The sequence below is a fragment of the Zingiber officinale genome, chromosome 2A (assembly GCF_018446385.1).
Source record: "Zingiber officinale cultivar Zhangliang chromosome 2A, Zo_v1.1, whole genome shotgun sequence".
Lineage (NCBI taxonomy): Eukaryota > Viridiplantae > Streptophyta > Magnoliopsida > Zingiberales > Zingiberaceae > Zingiber > Zingiber officinale.
This window is the reverse complement of record NC_055988.1, coordinates 100,035,209-100,052,110: the sequence shown is the minus strand read 5'-3', so window position 1 is coordinate 100,052,110 and position 16,902 is coordinate 100,035,209. Positions and strand designations below refer to the sequence as shown.

The 16,902-nt window shown below is 36.9% G+C and overlaps 2 protein-coding genes across 3 annotated transcripts; one reads left to right on the top strand and one right to left on the bottom strand.

Annotated features, from left to right (window-relative positions):
* Positions 1 to 611: 611 nt before the first annotated feature.
* On the bottom strand, positions 612 to 4,621 carry LOC122041723 (RNA polymerase II transcriptional coactivator KELP-like). The gene is made up of 3 exons (XM_042601504.1): positions 4,158 to 4,621; positions 3,965 to 4,070; positions 612 to 934 (listed from the first exon to the last, which is right to left on the bottom strand). Exons 1-3 carry the CDS (start codon positions 4,533 to 4,535, stop codon positions 843 to 845), a joined length of 576 nt encoding a protein of 191 aa, XP_042457438.1. The 5' UTR covers positions 4,536 to 4,621; the 3' UTR covers positions 612 to 842.
* Positions 4,622 to 4,860: 239 nt separating this feature from the next.
* Positions 4,861 to 16,506, top strand: LOC122041720 (NADP-specific glutamate dehydrogenase-like). Of its 2 annotated transcripts, none has more exons than XM_042601502.1 (15): positions 4,861 to 6,443; positions 7,047 to 7,176; positions 7,277 to 7,478; positions 7,676 to 7,762; positions 7,841 to 7,900; positions 7,971 to 8,057; positions 11,061 to 11,132; positions 11,223 to 11,278; positions 11,815 to 11,900; positions 12,457 to 12,547; positions 12,622 to 12,779; positions 12,857 to 12,948; positions 14,502 to 14,603; positions 15,398 to 15,471; positions 16,143 to 16,506. In XM_042601502.1, exons 1-15 carry the CDS (start codon positions 5,885 to 5,887, stop codon positions 16,216 to 16,218), a joined length of 1,932 nt encoding a protein of 643 aa, XP_042457436.1. In that variant the 5' UTR covers positions 4,861 to 5,884; the 3' UTR covers positions 16,219 to 16,506. The 2 variants fall into 2 exon arrangements, with proteins under 2 accessions (XP_042457436.1, XP_042457435.1); XM_042601501.1 differs by having other exon boundaries at positions 14,499 to 14,603.
* Positions 16,507 to 16,902: the final 396 nt, after the last annotated feature.

The following is a 16,902-nucleotide window of genomic DNA, read 5'->3' as shown; positions in this document are numbered from 1 at the left end:
TGAGAAAAAAAGACTGCATGCTTACTTTGATTTTATTGCAAAATTTCCCCACCTGGCTTATTACTTTAGGTTAAGTTTCTTGTGTCACGGAAAAAAAAAACACTCTCACATCCTTTTTATCTTTTTTTTTTTAAATGAATATTGTCGATTATAAATTGATGCTATGATTTATCTTTCTTTAGATGAATGATTATGTTGTCCTCTTAGAACGGTCTAGTGATTAACGCATGAAATATTATTATCATGAAATCTGGAGTTCAAATCTTTATAAAATCGAAATAAATACTTCTTTTATGTATTAGTCACTATTTTAAATGTTAATAATTATTCGTAATTTATCTTCTCCATATTGATATTGAGACAGATTTACATAAATGTTGAAGGGGAATGTATTCGTTTTTTACAACTATCTTTGTTATAATAGATTAGGTTTCTTAATTAACATCTTATTCTCTACTTATAATTTTACCATCTCAGTTGAATGTTGTTTTCCCTTTTTTTCTTCATATTTATTAGTTCTTGCATGTTTCAAACTTTGGTGGTTCATCGTTAATACTAAACTTATAAATTAATAAATCCATGAGAAATTTATTGGTTTTGTAAACTTATAATAGTTTAAATTAAAATAACTTTAGCAATTTACCCTTATTTTAAGATTACAATATTATCATACCCACTCATCAACAAATCAGATAAAATTTTGGGTACAATTTCCCATTTTACAAGTCTACAATTTTCCTTTTTCCTTTTGAAATCCAAATAAAATTTTCAGAATGGAGAAAGGGCTTCAAAATCTCCACAACAAACCTAAAACATGTGACGCCGATCCTTCTGAAGTTCTTTTAGTCTGATCCTTCAAGCTTCTTGATCGCGGCTACAATATCAGGTACAGCATTCCGAAACGCTTGCCATTGTTCGACTGACAGACTTATTCCTGGATATACAGCATGAGCACACAAGGCATACAAGATTTAATTTGGGCAGTAAATAGGGATGCATATTGATTTCTGTAGTTGCAAAAAGAAAAGTGAACATATGTGGGAAAAAAAAGGAGAAAACAAATCTCAATCACTTCAGTGCCAAAAGGCGCAACAAAATGTCGTGACTAGACAGAAAGCGGATTCGAAAGCCAGATAGTTCCCTAACGTTCAATCATTCCCTTCTAACTCAATGCTCCCCCACTTCACCTGCCTCCTTGCTCGCCTCTATGACTTCCTCCAGCCCTGGTGACCCTGTCATTCAATTCCTCACCATCATCACCTCCTCCACTCCTCCATTCCCTTCTTATATTGTCATCGATACTTTATACAACAAATGCGACTTTGACAGTAGGACTATAAATAAGTCGAGCCAAGCCGAACTTTGGAGTATTCAAGTTTGTTTGATAAGATAACAGAGCCGAGCCGAGCTAAGCTTAAAATGAACCAAGTTTTTGAAATGAATGTTCAAGCTTGACTTGGTTTATTTTTTATGAGCTTGAGTTTGTATGAAACTTGACTTAAGCTTGGTTCGTTTAGATGTTATCAAGCTCTCAATTAAAGCTTGGCTTAAGCTTGGTTTGAGCTTGGTTTGAATTTGGTTCATTTAAATATTATCAAGCTCTCAATTCAAGTTTGTTTGATTGTTTGAAACTTTTAATTGTTTGATTGATTATTGAGCTTGATAATTTAAATTTATTTATTTTATTTTATTTTATTATTTATTTAGCATATTAAAAAAAATTTTATTAATAAATATGGTTCGTGAACATTGTTCATGAACGTTAAGAGCTGAACACATATATATTCAAACTTATTTATTTAGCTTAACCAACTGTTCAAGCTTGTTTGTTTAATTAATCTTATGTATATTAAACGAACATAAACAAACTCTTATTAAGCCAAACACCTAGCTTATTCACAAACACTTGGTTCTTTTACAGCCCTACTTGACAAACATTGTTGACATTCACGGAATCTATAAGTCAACGGACCATAGAGACATGACTATTATTTATCCTCCACCACCATCGGCAAGGTTTCTGTCTATCCATACAAAAATGTGCTCATAGAAACGTAACTATCAAAGACGCTTCTTGTTAGTGATTTGTGAATTGTTTATAACTATTCACATAAGTAAAAAATCCCAACTAACCATAAAAGAAGGAATGCATCCTTTCAGATATGGAAGATTATATTTAGCACCTGCTCCATTAGACCTCCACAAAAGTTCACCAAAGGGTGGAATTTGACTAGCAAAATATGAATACACAGCTTCAGCGCAATTATATCTACCTAAACTATCCAAGTACTCAACAAACTCTATCAACTTAAAAGGGATAATTGTTGCAATGCTAAACAAAATGCAATCAAATATATACAAACAACAAAAATCTAAAATGCCCTCTTCGACATCACTTCTGCATACCCTCTTCCATGAGGTACCAGGAGTAAAAAAGCTTCTTTTCCAATTGTCCACCTTGATCAATGGGCCTTAAATCAATAAAGGGGTTCTTGAAATGCAATATGAATGCGACATTGATAACACAAAGAGGTTATCTTTACTAAACATTGAAAGACATTTCTAAATCCCACCTCTTGGAGATAGCAGTAACCAACCCTCTACAACCAGGAATTTCTGAAATATCCATAAAGTGCGTAAATGGAGTGTACAATACAACTTCAACACAACAAGGCTGAAGCATTATGACTTTAACATACCCTCTAGTTCCACCTGAGTTTTCTCCTAACAACAATGTCTAAAATGATCAATGGAACATCTCCATTCCTCTTGTTGGTAAAAGATACCCTAGTTCCTTACACCTCTACCACTAGTAAAGACAATGTTAAACATTTATTCAGGACAGTTTTGAATGCCAACCATGTTCGTTTGTGTACTGAACAACTTTTAGAAAAACATAATTTTGTGGCCTAGTGGTGATCAATTGTCCTTAAATCACATGGTTGTCAAAAGGGTTTAAAATAAAGGGCAAACTAAAGGTTCTATGAAAATGAAGGCCTTTGGACCATGTGCTTAATGATCCACAGCTAATTCACACATCTAAACCACATAAAAATAATCCATAGATGCATGGTTAAATATTTAGTTCCAATCCATGTCAACTAGAGTTCAAATGGTGAGGTCTGGGGCAGACAAAAATATTTTGCAACATGGATGTAATGACAGTTCAAATTGAAGAACTTTGTGAAGATTTGCTCATTTGGACTCCTAAAAGAATCAACACATTTTTTTGTTCCTGATAACATGCATACATAGAAAAGTGAAACATGTCTAAAAGTGCTTCAAAATCACTTCTCACTTTCAAAACATGCAAAACTAAAGCAGAAATACATGTTACCTACCAATGTTCAACCGGAGTAAAAAAGTGAGGTTTGGGATACATAAATATCTTGTCAAGACACTATTTTGGTGGCCTTCAGAAGTTCAATTGGGTACTAAGTAAAAATGAAGGCATTTGAACTAGTGAAAGGCAACTTGCACATAAATTGACAACCATGTATAGATATGCATCATAGCCAATTCTCACATCCAAACACACAAAATGATGAAAAGATTTGAATTCAAACTAATTCTACCTCTCCATGCATCTCAGAATGCTCTAAATATTCACTTTGACACAGCCATATTGTGCTAAACCATGGTTGTATGTCACCCACAGGATAAAAGTCCTTAAATTTAGCATTATTTAATAAAGGAATTTTCAAACGAGCGGGATCTATGATGATCGGAGCACTGTATGCAGCATGGAAAAGCTACACGACAAAGGGAAGAATTCTTTTCACTCCAGAAGAGGTTTCCAAACAGAGAGGTCTCCAGTTGAAACGGACACTTAATGGGGACAAAGAGGACGCTGACAGCAAAACCAGTCGCCAGGGGCCTTTTTGGGGGCTTTGAGAACTTTGTTTTTTCCCAACACAGGGAAACCACAATAGCAACAAAAGAATGACTCAGAAGAACAGCATACCTTTGGAGGAAGGCAGTTCTTTGCCGTCTTTGATATAGTACTCTCGGATGGACACCAGGGTCTTTCCTCTGAAATCCTGAAGCGTCACCCTTCTCTTATTTGACAACTGCCGACGACAAAATAAACGAAAGATTCAGCACGAAACCCTAGGGTTTTACCAAATCCGAACCATCAGGAGAAGCAGTTGACTCACGCGGCAAAGGATGAGATCGCCCTCGTCGTCGAACTCTTTAGGTCTGCGACTCCTCTTAATGGAACGCCCCGCCTCGTCCTCCTCCTCCTCCTCCTCCTGATCTGCTTCCGCTTGCTCCCCAGATTCTTCTTCTTTCTTCGGACCGGATCCGGAAGCGTCCGCGGCAGCAGCAGCTTCTTCATCCTCGTCCTGCTGCGAGGCGAGGAAGGACTCGACGATGCCGCGGACGAAGAGCTTGCGGCCGCGGCTGGAGAGGTCAAGGCCGAGCCGATCGCTGGCCATAGAGCGGACCATGGCTTCGGAGGTGGTGGACATGTCGGATTCTCGTAGGATCTCGACCACCGCCGCCTCGATCTTCTGATTCAGCTCCTCCTCCATCGTCGCGACTTCTCTCGTCGGGTTCGTCTAAGCCGAACCCCTTTTTCGTAGTGTATTAATAATTTTTTTTATTTCCACTGAAATAAATTTAGTTTGCATTTTAACGAGTTTAAATTCGAATAGAGGGTAAAGCTGCCCGCTGATGTTCCGGCCCGAACCGGCTTATTAACAGCCCGAACCGGTTCAATTGCTAATTCTCATTGCGCACGTAATGGAATCCGTTTCACTTATGCGCGCAACTTCTACATCTGGCCGTTGGTTTAAGGGGTTCGATGGGATCGGACGGCTGTTAATAGTTCGTGTTCGCACCCGAACAAATAGTCGTGCGCCGTTGCGACGGTTCTGGAAGCGAGTCGGTGGTGACCCAAATCGGAGAGAGAGAGAGAAGAGAGAGAGGGAAGGCGCTTCTTGGGTTGCTCACCCTTCTTCTCCAACTCGACGAGCTTTCTCGATTCCGCCTTCGGGCAATCGGTGGAGGTGCGCGTCGCGCTGAACGGTCGAGTGCTTGTCGCTTCGGTTCTCTTCTTCATTCTTCGCAGTTTTCTAGGGTTCCTCCACTGCAGCGCTGGGAGACTGAAGTTTGTCTCTGTGCGTTTCGTTGTTGGCTGAGATCCGAAGTGTTACTTCACCAAAAGGCGGTTTTGATCACTGAACAGGCTTTAAGATCAGTTCTTTTCCAGTTGCCTTATCTGGATTTCTATTAAGAAGACTTGTTGCCAGTGCCATGTTTTTTTTCCTCTATAGATGAGATTTCCGTTAAGAGTACCCAATTGAGTCGGAGTTGCTCTAGCAGTTCCGAACTTTTATTGTTGACGCAGTTGTTTACGGAGGATAGAAGTGAGAATGAAGATTGTTTCTATGCGCTTCGTTTTTGGCTGAGATCCGAAGTGGTACTTCACCATAAGGCGGTTTTTGGTCACTGAAGGAGCTTAAGATCGATTCTTTCCCGATTGTCTTATCTGGATTTCTATTAAGAATACTTCCTGCCTGTGCCATTTCTTTGCTTTCCCCCCTCTTTTGATGAGATTCATGTTAATAATACCCAATCGAGTCGCAGTTGGTCTAGCTGCTTGGAAGTTTAGTGTTGGGGCAGTCGTTTACGGAAGACAGAATTAATCGATCATTTACAGGGCTTTGATTCTTACACTTTCAGTAGCAATGCCGTGGGGCTTAGTTCAGGTTTTGAGATCAGAAGAACTGAAACAAAGTATTTTCACTTGTCATGTCTAAGGCTATTTATTCTGATGTTACATGCAGTGTTACAGACCATAGTGTAGAAAGAAGTGTTTTTAGTGGAGTAAATCTTGTTATAGGAATGAATTCAGGATAAGAAAGGCACTGGGGGCGTCATGAATTCCAGTATAGATGAGATTACTCTCCTCCACCAAGCACAGGCCCGGGCCACAGCCCATCATATGGTCGTGAGAGGGATTGGGGAAGAAATTGACTTGGAGATCGGACCTGGAGATGATGACCCAACGTTCTCCAGCACTACCCTTGTAGTCGTACCTACACATGAATCAGTCACTCCTGATGATCAAGATGACCACAAGCAGATACTTTTGGCATCTCAGGTTCTCACTGATGATCAATCTCAACTAGTGAAGGCACCTCATGGGAAAAGAAAGAAGAAGGTAGTGAAAAAGTGGAGGGAGGAATGGGCGGATACCTACAAGTGGGCCTATGTAGATATGCATGAAAGTACAGCAAGGATATTCTGTTCAGTTTGTAGAGAGTATGGAAGGAAACATCGGAGGAATCCGTATGGAAATGAAGGGAGTAGGAATATGCAAATGAGCGCATTGGAAGAACATAACAACAGCTTGCTGCATAAGGAAGCTCTTCGTCTCCAGATGGCATCTAAGGACAAGGGTCTTCCTGTTGTGGATAGACCTGTTTATGTCAAAGGTTCGTATGTCTTTTGCAGCATCACCTTTTTTCTTACTCCCCACCTAGTTATCAACACTTCGGTAGCTTTAGGTGGGAAGTCCTGTAACTGTGATTCTTGAGATACTTAATTTTCTCCCAAATGCATCCCTAAAATGCTTCTGAAAGGGCATGTCTCATTACTTTCTATATATCTTCTTACAATCACTTCCTGATAGAGAAAACTATTACAGCAAGTTGTTTCTCTTTGTGCTACTTAAAGCACTTAGATGCCACAACTGATGGATGATGTTGAAATGAAAATGTTAGAGATTTTGTCAAAATTCTGTGGTTGATCCTTTTGTTTCTTTATTGATGACAGATACTAGAGTTTTTTGATGGCATGTGCTCTAAACTTGGAAATAAAGATGTATTGCCAAGAGCATGTTAATGATTTCATTTTGTGATTATCAAAGAATTAGATCTTCAATTTGTTACTCATAAATCAAAACTATAATTTAACATCCAGTCCATGAGTTGATCATTTCATCTGTGGTTTATTTATTTATTTATTTTAAATTATGTTGACTCTTTATCCTCTGCTATACTAAATATTCTCTTTTCAACTTCTACTTGGAAACCTAGCATTAATGTCAAAGTCTGCTAGTTCCATTCTTGAGTCAGTTTTGAGAAGGGACCCTCATGAAGTTGAGTTTATACAATCTGTTCAAGAGGTGGTTCATTCTTTAGAGCCTGTATTGCTGAAGAACTCTCAGTAAGTACCTACAAACGCTAATGTGTTCTAGAAAGTGGCACATCCTCAGTTAAATGCTATTTTCGATGATGGTCATTCAAACACTACATTTCTTTGGCAGCTATGTCCATATCCTGGAACGTTTATTGGAACCTGAGCGAGCGGTATTTTTTCGAGTGCCATGGGTTGATGATAGGGGAGAGACTCATGTTAACCGAGGTTTTCGAGTGCAGTTTAGCCAGGTCCTAGGTCCATGTAGAGGAGGCCTTCGGTTTCATCCATCAATGAACTTGAGTATTGCAAAATTTCTTGGATTTGAGCAGGTAAATAAATTTTAGATTCTTTTCTTTTTTCGTTTCAAATTGTGTCATAGGCCCTTTCTTAGTCATACTAAATGTTTATTAGATTAGGAATCTCGTTGATTCATTTTAGTAGTCAGAAATTATGTTTGTACTTGAGATTCTTGGTCAATTGCTACTAGAAAAAAGTTGTCAAATTTTAACATTTTCTCTTATTGCAGACCTTAAAAAATGCTTTATCTCCGTATAAGTTTGGAGGAGCCGGGGGAGGGAGTGATTTTGATCCAAAGGGAAAAAGTGAGACTGAGGTAATTCTTATTTTGAGCCTGTTATGTAACAGCATCTTGTTTTATTTTAGTATAATTAACATGCACGAGTCATAACAGATCATGCGATTCTGTCAAAGCTTTATGGATGAGTTATATAAATATCTGGGTCCTGACCAGGTAAGAAAAATAATTCCTGTGCTAGCTGAATAGTTGTAGAAGGAAATTTACATTTTTTTCTGATCTATAGGATCTTCCTGCAGAAGACATGGGTGTTGGTCCAAAAGAAATGGGTTACCTCTTTGGCCAGTATAGGCGTCTTACTGGCCATTTTCAGGTATGTATTCCTTCCTTACCCTCCTTACCCTCCTTACCAGCATACAATTATTCAGCAATAAACCTTTTATTTCTATAGTGGCTAATCTCAAAATGTTTTGACTGCATTAACATGCTTAGCCTTAACATAGTTATGTGGAATTTCTTTGAGGGTGCGTTTGGTTCAAGTTGGTAATCACATAACCAAGGTTATGGAGAATAAAACATAACCAAATGTTGTTTGGTTCAACCTAGCTAATGCAACAAAAACTTGTTTGTTTGAAGGTTTTAATAAATAACTAAATTTAATATTTTACTATATTACCCTTATTTACAAAACTAACTATATATTATTATTATTATTATTTTTAAACTCTACATTTTTTTTCTTTTTCATGTTTTTCTTTATTTTTATGTGTTTTTTTATTTTTTTTAGTTTTTTAAAAAAATTTTTACTTGTTTTATTTTTTTATTTTTATGTTTTTAAATTTTTTATATTATTTTTCTATTTTATATATATATATATATATTTTTAATTTTTTATGTTTTGATTATTTTTTACATTTTTTAAAAAAAATATTTTAATGTTTTTTCTATTTTTATGTTTTTTTTTATTTTTTCCCATTTTTTAAATTTTTTTAAGGTTTTTCTTATTTTTTAAATTTTTTAATGTTTTTTTACATTTTTTATTTTTTAAAGTTTTTTATTTTATTTTTTTTTTCTTTATATTTTTCTTTTTTATCACATTTTTCTCTTATTCGAGGGTATTTTGGATAAAAAAAATTCGTTAACCCCGGAATCAAGAAAAATCTCAGTTTTCCAAGGTTTTTCAATTTCGGGTTGCATGCCCCTTTTGCTGACGTGTCGAGCATGGAACATTACTCGGGAATCATCGATTACCTAAACCAAACAAGGTTTTCGTTGATAACCTTGGATAGATAACTAAGGTTATCAAAGATAATCCTGAACCAAACGCACCCTGAAAGTTTTGCATAGTGCTTCCTCTGTTAAGTTTATCTGCATATATTTTTTCCTTGAGTTCCGTTCATGAATGCTTATTAATAATTAATTTAGATTTTGTTCCTTATCATTGTTGACAAATTAAATCTAAGTTAATAACACAAATGAATATACCTTTAGCAAATTCTTAACACTCCTTGATTTACCCAGGGTGGAGTGATTAGCTACACCATAGTTTTTCACGATTACTTCACTATGAACTACTCGTTTTCAACCTGTATTGAAACAAGCAAGTCAAATATTCCAAAGATTTTAGCGATTTTTTTGCTCATTCATTTTCTAGAAACTTTACAACCCTTTTTTTTACATACTTTTATTTTCACTGATTATTTTGCTATTTGTGAATTAGAAATCAGAATCGCTTTGAATTTAATTCAGTAGAGAACTGAGGAAGGAATAGGCAAATAAACAAGTCAGGCACACATACAATGGCTAATTCGTTCGTTTTGAGTAAATACACAACGGAAAACAAAGATAGACAATGCAAACACCAAGAATTTATTTGATTCGGAGCCTATGACAACTCTTACTCCAAGGCTCGCACGTGAGAGTGCTTTCTATAGGCAATCACTAATCAATCGGAAAGATTACAAATAGAGTTTTACAAGTAATTAGAAATTTAAAGAATACCGATAACTTTGTATAAGAAAATCTTCAGTAGAATCGTCGTCGGAGCTTTCGGGCGTCGTAGAAGCGTTTTTTGTGCAGCTCGAAGAAGCGGAAGTCGTTCGTTGTGTTGTTTTCAAGCTCTTGGTTGAAGCTGCTTTTATAGGCTGTTCCGAGCATCCGGAACCCCTCCGGGCGCCTGGACCATGTGGCTCGGCCACTCCGCGAGCTCCACATCAGCTTTGTGATAACTTTTGAGTTCCGGGTGCTCGGACCAACTCCGGGCGCATGGACCAGCTTTGGGTGCCCAAACCAGTTCCAAGCGCCTGGACCCCTTCCGGGCGCTCAGACCAGCTTTTTCCAGCCCCTTATTTTCTGCAAAATAAAGTTAGTCCAGGCATAAAATAATATATATATAAATTGAAATTTGACCGTCTCTGACTGTCCGGTTCTGACTTTGAGTTTCGTCGAAACTCTAGGTCGAACCGATGCCTACTGTTCCCTCCTCGGGGAACGCGTCTTTACCTACTCCTCTCAGGAGAAGTTACCTGTTGCCAGACCGGTCCTCCAGACCGACTGGACTTTTGCTCAGTGCCCAAGGCTTCTGGTCTTCATGCTAGACGTCCGCTCCACGACCCATCCAGACTTCCACCCGGTCCGCGACCACAGGATTTCAACCTAGAGTTCCCGACTTTAGGATTTTGCCCGAAGCGCTCGACCCACCAAGACTTTCCGCCTAGGATTACCGCCCCTTAAGACCTACGGTTACCACCCCCTAGGATTTTCCATTTGCCTAACCGCAGCTAGGACTTTTCCTCACCTAGGGTTACCACCCCCTAGAGTTTTCCACTTGCCTAACCGTAGCTAGAACTTTTGCTTAAGAATACTTAGAACTTTCTTGCAATCTCATTCAAACTTGTCAGACAACAAATAACCTTAACTTTGAACTCTTTGACATAATCAAAACACATGTTCGATCGTCTGGTGCTTCCCACACCAACACATAACACTCATATGTACAAACCATTCAAGAGCGAAATAGCCATCATGTATCATATCAACACTGTCGATGTATTCTCCTTCTCTATTCACATCATATAAAACTACATGGTTTGGAAATACCGAAATAGAATAGATTCAGTTAAACTGTTAAAGTCCAAGATCATCCATTTTCATTGCACTGAGAGCATGTCTATTTCCATCACACTATGTATAGATCACTGTATACATGATGTCTTCTATCTGTTACGGCGTTTTTTTTTCCTTTCTCAATTCACTAATTTGCTTTTCAGTTACCATGGGAACTGACATGAGTTCAAATAATCTTGTGCATGTTTCTATGCTTTATAACAGCACTGATAGTTTTTTTTTTCTGGATTTGATTTTAATCCATGTGCAGGGAAGTTTTACAGGGCCAAAAATATTCTGGTCTGGATCAAGTCTCCGCACTGAAGCTACTGGTTATGGACTGGTAATTTTCTGAAAGTACCAAATTGTATTCGCTATTCTAGTCTTGAAATAGTTTGTGTTGTTTTAAACTTATCGTGCCTTTCTTATGCAGGTTTTCTTTGCACGTCTTATTCTTGCTGAGATGAACAAGGAACTCAAAGGACTAAGGTTACAAAATTCTCGAACTTCATAGAGAATTAAGAGAAACAAATGTTGATAACGTAGTGAATCATAATGATGGATTCAGTTCCATCTACTACACTCTAGAGTAACACCATTTCGATATTTGTTTAATACTTTTGTACTACATCATCTTGAGCTTTATGTGTAGGGCTGTCAACATATAAAACATTATTATCATAGAACAAGGATCTAAGTCCTATACCCACATGTATCAGGTTGCAGGTAATTAGACAAGCTGCAAGGTTTTGCTTTTAGGTATTGTTGAGAGAATGAAAAAGGGTTAACAGTAAATAGGTTATAGAATTCTATATGTGATGCAACCTTTGCCTTAGGCCTATACTAAATTTATAGTTAATGGAAAATGAATCCTTTATGTTTTATGATGTTTCAACTAAAGCTAAAACAATATGTACACTCTGATTATCTTCCTGTGAACATGTCATCTTGAGTTGCCAAATGGTGCTATTGTAAATCTATACTCAGCTCTGAACTTTTAGTAAATATCTGAGTTTTGCCATCAGATGTGCAGTTAGTGGTTCTGGGAAAATAGCAATGCATGTCCTCGAGAAGCTTCATTCTTGTGGTGCTATCCCAATTACTATTTCAGGTATCCTTTAAATTTTGTTTGAATTTTGAAGAAATGTAGCTCCTGACCTTGTGGACTAAGTGGCAGTAGGCATTGACTTAATAGATTTTACCCTATCACACTAGGTTTTAAAAAATGAGTTATCTTAGTCACCTTGTCGGCAATGAAACCATCAGTTTTATTCTAGCATAAACATGATTCTGCTTTCAGATTTTTACATAAACAGTCTGTGTCATAGTTCTCTATAAAGTTTGGTAAACATACGCTGAAAGCCTCAAACTTAGATGTTCAATTTTCAGTATAGTAGAATTTGAAAGCTGATAATGGGACTAGAGCTTTGAACAATTTTGGCAAATTCTACATTAGGAGTTGTGACGTTTGCTTCCATGTTTTCTTCTACGAATTGGTTTGTCCTCAATGTTAGATGCCATTGTAGGTTATTTGTGTGATGCGTGATCATTTGTCAAATTTCGTGTAGACATCGTTATCAATTCTTCATATGTTCCTGTGAGAAATTTAGGTTGTTTGGAACTTTTGCCCCTTGTGTTAGTTTATTGACAATTTTATTAAATAGCAGATTCCAAAGGATATTTACTGGATGAAGATGGATTTGACTATATAAAAATATCACTCATTCGAGACATTAAGCTTCAACAAAAAAGTTTGAGGTGATGCTTTTGAATCCAGTACTTGGTAATTTTGTGTTTCTCCCAGAAGTATGTTGATGCAATGTTGTTAACAGAGAGTATTTGAAACCCAATCCAAGGGCCAAGTACTTTGAAGATGCAAAACCTTGGTGTGAACGATGTGATATTGCCTTCCCTTGCGCTTCTCAAAATGAAATAGACCAACCTGATGCCATTGCCTTGGTAAATTCTGGATGTCGTGTACTTGTAGAAGGTGTGCAACTTGTGATACTATAATGAAACCCATTTGCTCTTCGATATTATTAACATATCTTCCATTCTAACAAGCAGGTTCAAATATGCCCTGTACCCCTCAAGCAATTGATATTCTAAGAAAAGCTAAAGTATTGGTTGCTCCAGCAAAGGCTGCAAGTGCTGGAGGGGTATTATATTCTTTTACATTGTTGATTTAGGTTAACTTATTGGCTTTTGGTGCTTATCCAGAACTTAGGCATACAGGCATATATATTTGTTTATAAAATATATGCATCTTATCTGTTGATAGTGCCACCTTTTTTTTGATCTTACTATGTTTTCGTTAGAGGTTATTTATTGCCTTGGTATTTCTTAAAACATGTTTTTTATACAATTACACTGTTGAAGCTAGGACAAGTGCAGTGGTCCATTTCAAAATATGAATTGATCTACTTCCAGCATGAGGGTTCTTTCCGGCATGCGGAAGGGCGGTTGAAGCCCAGAGACTCCATGCCCATTGGTCCGACATAGACAAGTGCACTGACTCATAAAAAATATAATTTAGTCCCTTTCCTAACATCACAATCTTTTGGCATCAATGGTTAGCTACTCAACGATTTCAGAATCAATAATTTCAAATGGCTTGATTCTTCACCATCATCTCAGAAATAATGTTTATTGACGTGCTCAAAACCATGTATAATATGTTTGACTTAGATTTCTTTGTCTTATCTGTGATATAACTGTTCTGAGATGTGGATAAACATTAAACCATGTGATTATGATATATAACTATGAGAAGTGATATGCTTTTTGGTGATCATGCCTGTAAGATGTAAACAAAAAAATGCTGGACATCTGTGGCTGGCATGACCACTATATGCAGCCATTTCTAAGTAAAACTTGTCCAATATTTTCTTTATGAATCCTATGGATATACTCATATGTTTTTTATGCCAAAATTTATATGCCTAGCAGAATTAAACACCCTTTAGAATTGTGGGCCGTATGGACTAAAACCTAAAAAGTATTATTATACTTCATGAAACTAAATTTATCTCAACATGCCAATTCCTGTCTCTATGAGCTTTTTCCTAATCTTCCATCTTCCAATTTACTCAGTATAGCAATCCTTTTAAAATACACTTAAGTTTTTCTAAATGTGTGTCTACTGGCGGAAGAGAGCCAAATAATAGGGAAAGGAGGAGATAGCAGTCATTCCCTTGATTATTTGGGTGGAAGATGCAAAGGTATGGGGAAGGAAGTGAAAAATTCGGAGCTCTTTTTCCTACCTTTGTTTCTATCCAAAAGTGGATGGAAGAGGCATGAAATTGAGGGAAATTTTGAAAACGCTTATCTATTCTAACCCTACATGTCCTAGAAATTACAAAATCAAAGGTCTAGTTTTTTCATTTCCTTTCATTTTTCCCTTCTTTCCTCTCCTTTCAAATAGACAATAAAGCAAACCTCTCTCTTGCTCCTTTCTTCCTCTTTTCCCTTTCCAGCACCCTTCCTTTCTTTTCCCTCTTCCTTCTCTTATTAGAACATAGATTACTGAAAATTGTATGGAATCGGAAGCTTCTATTGTCTCTTGTATACTTAATCCAACTACGTAAGCATGCCTATATGCATGCTTACTCATATATTACTAGCATACAGTTATCTACCCATATAATGGTATGTGTACATTGGCACACCTGTTAAGTCCAGCTTATGGCATACTCACTTTTACATTTAGCAGGTAGCAGTTGGAGAGCTTGAACTTAGCCATGAGTGCAACTTGATGCAGGGGTCATCTGAGGGCTTTGATGCTAAGTTACAGGTATTCGAGGCTAAATTACAGGTACTTTCATGTACACTTACTCATAGTTATGTAAGTTTCTCACCCTTTAGTAAGGTTTCTAAGAAAACAATTAACATGACTTCCATGAAATAAAAATTGGTTCTATTGGAGCTACCTTTCTGCTGTTCTTCATCATGTTGTTTATGATAAATAGTTAAATATTCCCATTAGTTTATTTTATGATTTCAAGTGAAATGCTACATTTAACAATTATGTGAAGCTGATGGATTTTTATTTGCTGATGATAGATAGGCAATTCCTGTGTGATATTGCCTTATTTAGAACTCAATGGAAGGATATGATTCATGTATCCTATTCAAAGTAGTTACACAAACTTGGTTTGATGATGATGACAATGACTACATATAGGAAGTTCCAATTATAGTAGGCGACTGGTGGGGTTCATCTTTCGCATGAGGATTCATTATTCCACCTAAGATGCACACTCGACAATTATGTTAAGCTTTAGAATGCCTGTATTTTAGGTTTATGTTGGTCACAGATCAATTTCAATGATAGTTGACAAATGTTTTGTAGGTTCATCTTTCATATAACAGTTCAATATTCTTCTCAAGATGCAAACTACACATGCTTGTTTAAGTCAGCAGTCAAACAACTAGTTTATTGATGGGATTTTAGTTTTCTAATATACATATCTAGTTTGTTGTCCTGACTTTTGCTACAGCAAGCTTTTGTATGATTGCCTTCATAACAATAAAACTTTGCCTATGGTCACTCATTTCCTACCTCTTACATGCCCGAGGTAATTCATCTCTTGTTAATTGTTGATACAGGAAACCATGAAACAGATGTATGAGAGGTCAGTGAAAGCTGCGAGTGAATACAACTACCTGAAAGATAATCCAGAGTAAGCATCTACAAATTAACCTCAGTTTGTCATATGCCAGTGGTAATTTTCACTAACTGCAATTGTACAATGCCTGCTGAATCCACAGATAGTTCTGTTTGCTCATGGTTAAGTGTATAGAGAGGGTCTAGAGCTTGTTTCGTTTTAAATCAAACCTATGTTCGTTTTTAGATTAATGACACCTTAACTTGACCTGAATATAACAGCGGTGAAAACATGAGCTCTCTTGTTTTTGTTCCAATTTCTTTTATCTCATTCATCATGAAGTTGATGAGTGTGTAGGAAATTGGAATAATCTATCTCATGCCTTCTGAAGAATATTTTTTAATTGCCATGGTTGATTCGGACATTTTCTCTTTATAAAAGGAAACCTTCAAGAAGTTCATTTTTTTGCGCAATCTTTGGGGAAAACTACTTTTTCTTTCCTATACAAACAATTCTTGGATGCTGACAAACATTTTCATTAGTTCACTGAAAGGAATTGGACCTTTCAGTTCCTTGTGCCACTTTCTACTTTGATTATATCTTCACCGTATAGATGAGGCTATGATAGATCAGAAGAGTATTTCATTGCTTGGAATTTCGTGTTATTAATTCATGTTTGGTTCCACTCTTCTTCGTATCATATGATGATGATGATGATGATGATGGTCTCTTCTCCTTTGTTTCAGAGGATTGGTTCATGGTGGAAACATCTGTGCATTCCTCAATATTGCTCATGCAATGATTGATCAAGGCTGTGTCTGAATCAAACCCCAATTCATATGACCAAACCATCGTTTTACTGGGAGGAGAAGAAGATGGGGTGAATATGCGCGACCGGTGTCACGCCTTGTCTCCGTGGCATTCTACACCAGTTGAATGCTTTGCCACTCGAAAGGTAATGTGCCAAGTAGTTAGTAGCTTAGCTAGTTGTAAAATAGGCATTCTTGAGAATTTTCAGAAGGGATTAGAGCCATATAGTTGTCTGTTGAGTGAACTGTGAACCTGATAACCAATTGGCTTGCTAACAAATAAAATGCAATTATTTATTTATGATTTGTTTTTTTACTGGTGGTATCATTAAAGAGTGTTGAAAAAAATATTAGAAAGATATTGTTTTTATTATAATTTTGACCCAAAATGAAATTACCACATTTTTCTAAAGGAGCGCATTTGGATTTTTGAATTTTCATTTATCAGAGGGCATATTTTATTTTAAAATGTCTTTTTATTAACAAAATATAATAAACAATTCTGTCACGGGGGAGGCCCTATCGGGCTGGTGGGCTTGTTTGCGTGGTCTGGTTGCTCTGATAGGGCTGCCGTACAACCTGATCGCTCGGCCGCTATGTAACTTGGTTGCCCAACGTGGTCGTCTGGTAAGGAGGTCGAGTGGTTGGGTCACTTGGCAGGGGTAGTATACGGCTAAATTTTATATATATATATATA